The sequence below is a fragment of the Chenopodium quinoa genome, unplaced genomic scaffold (assembly GCF_001683475.1).
Source record: "Chenopodium quinoa cultivar QQ74 unplaced genomic scaffold, ASM168347v1, whole genome shotgun sequence".
Lineage (NCBI taxonomy): Eukaryota > Viridiplantae > Streptophyta > Magnoliopsida > Caryophyllales > Amaranthaceae > Chenopodium > Chenopodium quinoa.
Genome location: NW_018743697.1, coordinates 4699311 through 4710332, shown reverse-complemented (window position 1 = coordinate 4710332; position 11022 = coordinate 4699311). Strand labels below are relative to the sequence as shown.

The 11022-nt window shown below is 36.4% G+C and overlaps 1 protein-coding gene across 1 annotated transcript; it reads left to right on the top strand.

Annotated features, from left to right (window-relative positions):
• Positions 1 to 8741: 8741 nt before the first annotated feature.
• LOC110684511 (uncharacterized mitochondrial protein AtMg00810-like) lies at positions 8742 to 9545 on the top strand. Its single transcript, XM_021860967.1, has one exon. It carries the CDS (start codon positions 8742 to 8744, stop codon positions 9543 to 9545), a length of 804 nt encoding a protein of 267 aa, XP_021716659.1.
• Positions 9546 to 11022: the final 1477 nt, after the last annotated feature.

Sequence of the window (11022 nt, the reverse complement as noted above, 5' to 3'; positions counted from 1 at the left end):
ACTTATCAAACTTATTAGACTTTATTATTAATTATTTTTAGCTACAAAAATGAATTTGGACCACCCTTAGCTTATCATAACTTAATTATTTTGTCCTTTTTTGAGCTTTCTTCTAAGATAAGTGATAATAAGGTGGACAACAAGAGATAAGAAATTAAAAATGTTGTACACGACGTATAAAGAGCTAAAAATGGACATAAAGAAAAAAAAATGTAAATATAAAATTAGTTACGATTTGCGAGTAATTTTATCATGCATTTCTAACTTTAATAAATTATTACTCCATCCGTCTCCGAAAGAACAACTCATTTGGCCTAATTTTAGTTCAAAAAAAATGACCCCTTTGCATTAAAACACCCATCAATTTGCAACAATATTTGTGCAAAATTAGCTTCCCCATATAAAAATTTTGATTTTTCATGTAATTTTATTACTTTCTCTCTCTATTATTTTACAAACTTCATGTAAATTTATCTTTTCAATATATTTTTACTTCTTTTTATTTAACTTTCTTAATACCCGCGTAATTAACTCAAATGGGTCGTTCTTTCGTGGACGGGGGTAGTAGGAAAAATCTTAAAGGCTTATTCAATTATCTAAAATTAAACATGGAATAGTAATTATTTTTAAAGAAGTTAAAGAAAAGAAGTCCATTAATCAAGAAAAAAAAAACTAATAATACTCCGTATAATTCTTGCATTATTTTTTTTTTTTTTTTTTTTTTTGAACGGGCATTATTTTATTTGTTGAACATTCCAGAAAGGACAATATTTATTTTATTTTAAGCAAAACCAGGTAGGACAATCGATAGTACTGTACTGTATAATGTCTAATATCATTCATTGATTTCATTCATTCAAGATTCAAGTCATTCATCAGTAGCATGGACCACGACAATAGTAACAATTTAAAAGCAAAATAAATAAAGTTAACCTTAAAATAATAAGCAATTATGCAATTAATGGGGCCAAAACTGCGTTAATTAATAATTATGCTTTTAATCTAGTAAAGGAATGAGAATAATGCATATCTTGCCGTATTGGTGTTAGCTAATGATGAGCATGTGCGTAGCTTTGCACTGAGATTTGAAACCAAATGAATGAAAACAGCAGAATAAAGACAAGGAAACCACTCCACACTACTCTATTCACTTTTTCACGAGGCTAGGAAAAAAAAAAGATACGATTACTTGCCATCATTTTGGGGTTAAATTGTACTTAAGTAATTTATTAATATGTTAATACAAAGACACATGAGGCATGACATAATATATTAATGTTAATTTATTATGCTTTAGACTAAAGCATAATAAATTAACATTAATATATTAGTTTGAGTGGATCCTAATAGAAGCATTTTGTGGCAAAGTATCTATAGGATCAATTTCCTTTGTTTTTTAAATGAACTACTTTTACATATTCTATTTACGTTGAATAAAAAGATAGTGGATTATGATTATAATGGTTTGGAAGAGCATTTTAACCATATTCATGTAGTCATATTATCAAACAACGTGACATTTAGAAGCATATGATATAAGTTAAACATTCTATTAGGAAGCCTGGTCTTAACTATTGTATGTGGTATTCATTTTTGTTTAGCTCTTCAAATCTGATTCAGCTGTGGTTGGACCAACTTGCAAAATATAACCATTTCATCCACATCATTGCCCTCAGCCGTTTCTTTCACCTCTATTGAAACACAATGGTTTCATGTACTTTCATCGAATGGTCATATTTTACATTAATATCTTTATCCAATTTCAGTCTATATCAAAATTCCTTTTATAATACTCCCTATGTTTTTTAATGCATCATACTGACATGACACATATGCAGATACAAAGCTTTAACCAAATAACCAATAATATCCTTAATCATCAGTAACTTTAAATCATAACAACTGAATATCAATAATCTACTGTTTGAGAAAAAGCTCTATTCTTTAGCTTTTTACAAATTAGCTAATTTGCCCCAATCAGCTCTTTAAATAAGCTCTTTTACCAAACAACCAAATTAGATGATTTTCGTAGTCAAACCTCTAACTTGGTCAAATAAGCTCATTTTTTTTTATCAAAACTCTAATTACCAAACATGACCATAAGCTGATATCAAACTAGTTCAAACACTTCAAAGTACAATAACACAAACCATTTTCCTTACATTAGTTTTATTTATTTATTTTAAAAACATTCTACTAATAATACAATAAAAATTTTGTATGACTTTGCACATTTTTGCACACTAATTAAGAAGAATTACTAAAGCCGGGTATTATGTGTAAAAAAAAAATCTAAAGTGAGTCATTTACTCATTTGTACATTGAAAGTAGTATGAGACTAAGGACTTGTTCTCTTCGGCTTAATTTCAGTTCAGTTCACTTCATCTCTTATCAGTTCAGTTTCTAATTTTCTTCTCTCATAAAATATTCAGTTCAGTTTAATTCCAATAAGTCAATTTAGTTCAGTTCAGCAAATCAAAACAAGCTCTAAAAGATAAAAATGTAACAAACTACGTAGTATATTAAAAAAAGTGGGATAAAATATCAATGTAAATTAAAGACTAACTGTGAAAAATATAAGGAAATTAAAGAACAGATGAAGTACAATATTCCGTATTAAGTTAATACTTTGTAGTCGGTAGTAAACGTCTAAACGATACAAGAAGATTAGATGTTGTGATGTGTGAATTCAACGATTGGGGGAAACTTTGTCAAAAAAAAAAACGATTGGGGGAAACTGACAATACATGCAATAATGAACTGAAAATTATCAAATAATGCTTTATGGTAAGGCCACGAAGATCATATATGAATACAAATTCTTCTATGGACCCTGGTCCACCTATTTTAGATGGACCACTACTAAACACATGCTTCTCTGAATTAAACGCAGCTTCATTTTCTTCTCCATTTTCTTCTTCTTTTTTTTTTTTTATTTGTTATTTTTTGTTTCCTTCTTCACATGAGCTCTCTTTCCCTTCTTAATCTGATTGTCTTTTTTTTCTTTCTCGATTATAATTCTTTTGTTTTTCAAATTCTTATTTCCTCTCTCCTCTGTTCTTTGGTTTTTTTCCCATTATATTTTCCATTGGTTTGCTGCGTTAAACATGACGGAAACTGTCAAAATTTCGGAAGTGATCAATCCAAGTTAGTTATTCTGAATTCATTGTGACCAATATTGATTTATTTTTTGTTTTTGAGATGAATTTGTGGATTTAATACTTGTTTTAATATTAATTGAATTTCTTGAAGCTAATCTAATCGATCTCAATCCATTATGATAGATTTCAATCAATTATGATCGATTAATTGATATTTTTTTTTATTGTTTTCATTAATTTGATCGATTAATTTTATCGATCTTATTAATTTGTATGAAATTTATTAATTGATTGTTTCAAAATTAGTTATATGTACCACGCCTATACTTTTGAACATTTACTAAAAAATTATGAACGATTGCAATTTTTGAACATTTAGTAAAAAAAATCCGCACAAAACATCGAAAATTTTGAACATTTAATAAAAATATTTGAACAATCGCATTATACCATGCCCATACTTTTGTACATTTAGTAAAAAAATCTGAACGATTGCAAATTTTGAACATTTAGTAAAAAAATTTGAACTGAACATCAAATTTTTTGAACATTTAGTAAAAAATTTGAACAATCGCAATGTATCACGCCTATAGTTTTGAACATTTTGTAAAAAAAATTGAACAATTGCATATTTAGAACATTTAGTAAAAAAAATCCGAACATCGTAAAATTTGAATATTTAGTAAAAATATTTGAACAATCGCATTATACCACGCCTTTACTTTTGAACATTTAGTAAAAAATTTGAAAAATTTCAAAATTTGAACTTTTTATAAAAAAATCTGAACATCGCAAATTTTGAACATTTGGTAAAAATATCCGAACAATTGCACTGCATGCCTTGAAATCGATTGGATTAGCTTCAACAATTCATCTTCATCACTATTGTAGAATAATTTGTCAAGTTTCTAAAAAAATGTGAAAAATAATATGAAATAATTCACAAATTACAAAAATTTAAATAATTTTAACAAATTACAACAATTTCGAAGGAAATCATTTAACGAATTTAAAGAAATCTAATGAAGTTTTAAGTTGTTCAGATATTTAATTACATTTCTGGACCTTTTTCTTGTTTATCTTCCATGGATATTCATAGAGGAGAGAGATAACTAGTTGAGCAATTGAAAAATGAAATGAAAGTAATAAATGAAAGCTGTTGCAGAGGAGAGAAATATGTTGTTGTAGAGAAATAACATAAAGAAAGAAACTGAATAAATTTTGAGAGTGTTTGGACCGCAAGATATGAGGTTTGTAGTGTATATTGGCCCGGTGGTCCATCTAGTTCTAGATGGACCAGGGTCTACAATAGACTTATTGATATATGAACAATACAAGCCCATAACAAAATTGGGTTACAGGAGTGGCCCACTAATCCTTTGAGCTAAAATCCAAGCTTATAAAAGTACATTCCCATAGTCCCATACAGCCATACTCCCATGTACTCCGTGGTCCGTATGATTCTATTCGCGCAGGACAACGAGTTATCTGATCAAGCTAGACTTAATGATATTGATTTTACCTTTCAATTTTGAGTAAGAGCCTTTAATTTCTATGTATTCGAAGTTGGAGATCCAATTTTCTACCCTCATCCTCAAAATGTCTAGTTCACTAATCCACTAAATGAGAGTGAGATAGAACTTTACTAATCTGCTAAATGAGAGTGAGGACATTTCAGGTGGTTAGAGGTTCCCTTATGATTTTAGTAAATTATGTTGGACCATATATTATGTATATAGCTAATGGGCCGGTGTAATGTTTTGCCCTACTCTCTTAGGTTGTATATATATTCGTGTATACGTTAATACGAGATACAACACTCTATTCACTCTATTCTCTCTAAATTGACATGGTATCGGAGCCTGAACAACACTAAACCCTACGAATCCTAAATTTTTCTCTAATTTTTTCTCTAAAAATTTCTCTAATTGACAATGGTGGACGACTCAAAAATCGATTCTTCATATCCCTTTTATCTCGGCTCAGGTGATCAACCTGGAAATTTGATCACCCAAGTGATTTTGAAGGGTGAAAACTATCTCTCATGGTTGAGGGCTATCTCCTTGTCCTTGAAATCTAGGCGCAAATTCGTCTTCATCGATGGCACAATTTCAAAACCCACCGAGAAGAAGAAGATGCTCGACTGGGAAACAGTCAACTCTATGTTGGTGTCGTGGGTTTTGCGGGCTGTCGATCCGAAACTCGCTGCATCGATTCCCTACTTTGATGAGGCAAATAAGCTTTGGGATTATTTGGAGAAGCGTTTTTGTGAAGCAAGCGGACCTCGGCTACAACAATTGAGGGCTGCTATCACTAATTGTAAGCAAACCAAGAACATGTTCGTTGAAGAATATTACACTACGCTGATGGGCTACTACGATGAACTTCTTCGATTGCAACCACCACATGGCTGCGAGTGTGGCAATTGTTCATGTAACGTGGCTGCCAAGTATGAATTAGACAGGGAAGTGGAGAAATTACATCAGTTTTGGGTCGGGATTGATGATGAAAAATATGCGGTTGTGCGCACCAACCTTCTCTCTCAACAACCCCCTGCTAATCTTGATCGTGCCTACCAAGCTCTGCTGCAGGAGGAACGATCTCGTGCAATTGCTGCCTCGAAATCGCAGAAGGATGAAGCCCATGTATTTGCGCTACCCCCTGATCGAAGGTCTTCTCAATCCACATACTGAGTGGATAAATCGAAACTCTATTGTACCCACTATAAGCGTGTGGGTCATGATAACGTGGGGTGTTTTATGCTTCACGGATATCCCGACTGGTGGCTCGAGAAATATGGAAAAAAGGGGGGGTCTGCTACGGGACAGCAGGGGTCCCCTGCTTCGAGCAGAACCGCTGCTACTGCTGCCCCGTCTTCTGTGGCTGATCAGGTCAAGCTCACGGCTAGAGCTAATGCCGTGGGTGCTTCACTCACTGCTGCTGTCGCATCTCTGCCTTCACAAGATACCCTCTCGGCTTTGGCCGAACTCCAACCCGAGCATGTTCGTCTTCTCTTAACCATGGCTAATAATCGTCAACAAGATAAGATGACGGGTGAGTCTCCTACATTGTCTTGGATCATCGACACCGGCGCTTCTCATCATGTTACCGGTGCCGAATCTTGTTTACTGGATGTGAAATTCATATCTCCTTGTCATGTCGGTCTTCCGGATGGTACTCAAGCCATGGAAACAAAGGAGGGCCGAGTGGTTTTAGATGATAGAATAATTCTTGATAACGTGTTATACGTTCCCAAATTAAATTGCAATTTAATTTCCGTCTCTAAAATGATTGATGATTCTACATGTTATGTACAATTCACTAACTCTTTATGTGCTATACAGGACCAACTCTCGGGGAGCCTGATTGGAGGCGGTGAACGGATAGATGGGCTCTACTATTTTCGGCGACTTCCTAAAGTGTGTGCGGTGTCAAGTTCGGCGGTTTCGACATTCGAGTTATGGCATCGTCGTATGGGGCATCCGTCGGATAAGATTGTCAAGTTAGTTCCTGCTGTTAGTTCTAGTTCTAGTAGCAAATTTTTGAATAAAGAATGTGATGTTTGTCCTCAAGCTAAACAATCTAGAGATAACTTTCTAATAGTGATAGTAGAGCTAGTCGAATTTTTGAAATGATTCATTGTGATTTATGGGGGTCATATAAGACACCTTCTACTTGTGGAGCTCACTATTTCTTAACTATTGTTGATGATTATTCGAGAGGTGTTTGGGTTTATTTATTAAATGACAAAACTGAAGTTTATTCTTCTTTTTGTTCATTATTTGCTATGGTAAAATGTCAATTTGATGTTACTGTTAAATGTGTACGGAGTGATAATGGAACCGAATTCAAACACATGCTTCCGTATTTTAATGACAATGGCATTCTTTTTCAAACCTCTTGTGTTGGCACCCCTCAACAAAGTGGGCGGGTAGAGCCTAAACATCAACATATTTTAAATGTGAGTCGTGCACTTATGTTCCAAGGCAACTTGCCGATTGATCTTTGGGGTGAATGTGTGCTTGGAGCGGTTTATTTAATTAATCGCACTCCCTCTAGTTTATTAGCCAACAAAACTCCATTTGAACTTCTCTTTGGCAAAGCCCCTAATTTTGATGAATTGCGTGTTTTTGGGTGTCTTTGCTTTGCTCATAATCAAAAAGCAAAGGGTGATAAATTTGCTCCAAGAAGTAGAAAGTGTGTATTTGTGGGCTATCCTCATGGCAAGAAGGGTTGGAAATTGTATGATTTAGATACCGGTGAAATATTTGTCTCACGTGATGTTAAATTTTTTGAGAATGAATTTCCGTTTGTGAAAGGGGATGAGTCGGTTTCTAGTCTTGAAAATGTTGCGGATATGTCTCACGAAAATGTTGGGGTTGATCATGATTTTTTAGAGGACTTGGAATATATTTTGGAGGTGGGTGAGGGGTCACTTGTCCCCGAAAATCAACCCCCCACCCCTGCCCATGTTGCCACACCTACGGCTGCCCAGGACAGCAGCCCACACCGCAGGCCACCTGCGGCTACTGCCCAGGATAGCAGCCCCCACCGCAAGCCACCTGCGGCTGCTGCTGACGCTGCTCACATAGCAGCAGATGGCGCTGCTCCCACTGCCACTGCCTCTGCCAGTTCGGACAGCAGCTCCACGGACCCAAACGTGGCTGCTCCGAGCACTTCTACTACTCCTACACCGGACCTAGGCCGTGGTCAAAGGTCTAGGAAAGCTCCGGGTTGGCATCGAGACTACGTCGCACATACTATTTCTCTTGACAGTCCATCTATCTCCCCTTGTTCACCGTCTACTCCAAGCTCCTCAGGTACTCCTTATCCCTTAGCACATTTTGTGAATTGTAATAACTTTTCTGTCCCACATCGTGTGTTTATTGAAGCTGTGGATTCGATTGTTGAGCCTCGTAATTTTAATGAGGCTATGAAGCACGATGGTTGGAGGGAGGCAATGCAAAAGGAGAATTCGGCTCTTGAAAATAATAAAACATGGGTGATGGTAGAGTTGCCTCCGGGAAAGAAAGCATTAGGGTGTCGTTGGGTATACAAGGTCAAGCTTAATTCCGATGGCACAATTGAAAGATTGAAGGCTCGTCTCGTTATATTTGGTAATCATCAGGTTGAGGGTATCGATTATAACGAGACGTTTTCTCCCGTGGCAAAAATGGTTACTGTTCGTGCCTTTCTTGCGGTGGTTTCTGCAAAAAATTGGGAAATTACACAAAATGGATGTTCATAATGCCTTTATACACGATGATCTTGATGAGGAAGTTTATATGAAGCTTCCACCTGGTTTTCATGGTTCTCAGTCTGGGTTAGTTTGTCGTCTTCTCAAGTCCTTATATGGGTTACGGCAAGCGCCTCGCTGTTGGTTTTCTAAGTTGGCCTCCTCTCTGAAAAGGTACGGTTTTGTACAATCGTACTCTAATTACTCTCTTTTTACTCTGCAATCTGGGCTATTCAACTTAGTGTTCTGGTGTATGTTGATGATTTGATTATTTCTGGGAATGATTCTTCTGCAATTTCCTCATTCAAATCTTATTTGAGTGACTGTTTTCATATGAAAGATTTGGGTGTGTTGAAATATTTTCTTGGTATTGAGGTTGCGCGTAGTCCGGAGGGCATATTTTTATGTCAACGGAAATATACTTTGATATTATTACAGAGACTGGTTTGCTAGGGGCACGACCTGCAGGTACTCCTATTGAGCAGAATCATACTCTGGCCAAATCAGAGTCTTCTTTCTTTTCTGATCCTGAAATGTATCGTCGTCTTGTGGGTCGCTTGATCTATTTATCCTTCACGAGACCTGATTTGGCTTATGCGGTTCATATCCTGTCTCAATTTATGCAACAACCGCGTCAGGATCTTTGGGAGGCCGCTCTTCGTACAGTGCGTTACTTGAAAGGATGTCCGGGCCAGGGAATCCTTTTGAGCTCTGATTGTGATCTGCATATTACAGGTTGGTGTGACTCGGATTGGGCTAGTTGTCCTCTCACGAGACGATCTAGTTCTGGTTGGTTGGTGTTTCTTGGTGCTTCCCCTATATCCTGGAAGACTAAGAAGCAGGACACTGTGGCTAAGTCTTCCGCTGAGGCCGAATTTCGTTCAATGTCTAAAACCACTGATGAGTTGAAGTGGTACAAGGCTCTCCTTCTGAGTCTAGGTGTTATGCATCCCCGTGCAATGAGTTTATTTTGTGATAGTCAATCCGCATTGTATATTGCGCGGATGCCGGTCTTCCATGAGCATACTAAACACATTGAGGTTGATTGCTATTATCTCCGTGATGCGATTCAGGATGGAATTATCAGTCCGTCGTATGTGAAAACGACGGAACAACTTGCGGATATTTTTACTAAGGCATTGAACAAGCAACAATTCATGTATTTACTGGGCAAGTTGTGCATTTGTGATTTGCATGCTCCAACATGAGGGGGGGGGGGGTGTTGGACCATATATTATGTATATAGCTAATGGGCCAGTGTAATGTTTCGCCCTACTCTCTTAGGTTGTATATATATTCGTGTATACGTTAATACGAGATACAACACTCTATTCTCTCTAAATTGACAAATTATAAGATTGATTCTCATCACATGTTCTTGTAGCTCTAACATTAAAAAAAAAAAAAAAAACCAAATTAACTTATGCAGAATTTTAGCGCGGTAGAACAATCCTCCTTAGGGCCTGCCTGGAATGGGTGTAACGGGAGAGGAAAAAATACACGAGTAATAACTTCGGAATTTTTTAAGTTTGGATCTAGCTAGGGTAATTAATTAGTGGAGGTAACCTATTCCCCCTCAAAAAGGAGGTTATAATTACCCACCCCCCTAGCATAACTATTTTTCCTTGTAAAAAAAAAAAAAAAAAAAAAAAAAAAAACTCCTCTCCTATACACTTTATACACTTCATCCTCCCTTGCTATAATACTATCTCCTTCACCTCCATATCCCTCCCACCCAATTGAAGTTGTTGACTTCCATTATACCCGCCCGATGGAAGCTGCTAGCGGCCATCATAGCTAATCATTTATGGCAAATTACTAACAAGTATCTTAAATTTTAGCCATTGGTTGAAGAGATAGTTGAACAAAAGGTTAGGACTTTTAATTTTTCAAGTGAGGCGATGTAGTGGTCTCAAATTTATCAATGACATGGTGGTTGCCACCCATTGCCATGAAGTGGTGGTCTTTACCCCAATATTGTTGCCAAACCTTAGATAATTAATTAATACTCTCCAAACTTGACTCATGGCCCGAAATTACTCGAAATCATTGACCTGAAAATGACCCAACCCCGAACTAACTCGACCCGAACCTGAACTCGATCCGAAAATGGAGTTCACCCAAATGTGACCTAATGCCTAAAATGACCCGACCCGAAATTGACACAAAACCCGAACTTGACTCGACCCGATTTTAACCCGAATCGACCCGACCCGAAGTAACTTGTCCCGAGGCGACCCGACCCGACCCGATTCCTGAAATCAATAGGGTGAAATGGTTAATTACGTAGTTTAGGGATTCTTTCTTTCCTAATAAGTAATAGGTACTCACGTTTTTTTTTTAAATTTTTTTTAACGATTTTACTTTATTTTTCCAACTATTTTTTGTTAGTGAATTTAATTTGGTGACCCGACACAAACTTGGCTTGATCTGAATTGACCCGACCCGAAAAGTGATCATAAACATTACTCGACTCGAAGTGCTGACCTAAAATCCGAATTAACCCGACCCGAATATTTGTTGACCCAAAATTGACCCGAGCCGAATTGACATGATCTGAACCCAACCCGAACGACTCGTTTGTCAGGCGTACTTTAGTAGAATATAGCAATCTACCCCATTAGATATTATCCCCTTCATAATACTGGAATTCCAGACATGCCCGTAGGAGTGAAATAATGTATT

Bases quoted from the DNA above. Each gene is read 5' to 3' on its own strand.
- LOC110684511 (XM_021860967.1), top strand. From the start codon at position 8,742: ATGTCAACGGAAATATACTTTGATATTATTACAGAGACTGGTTTGCTA.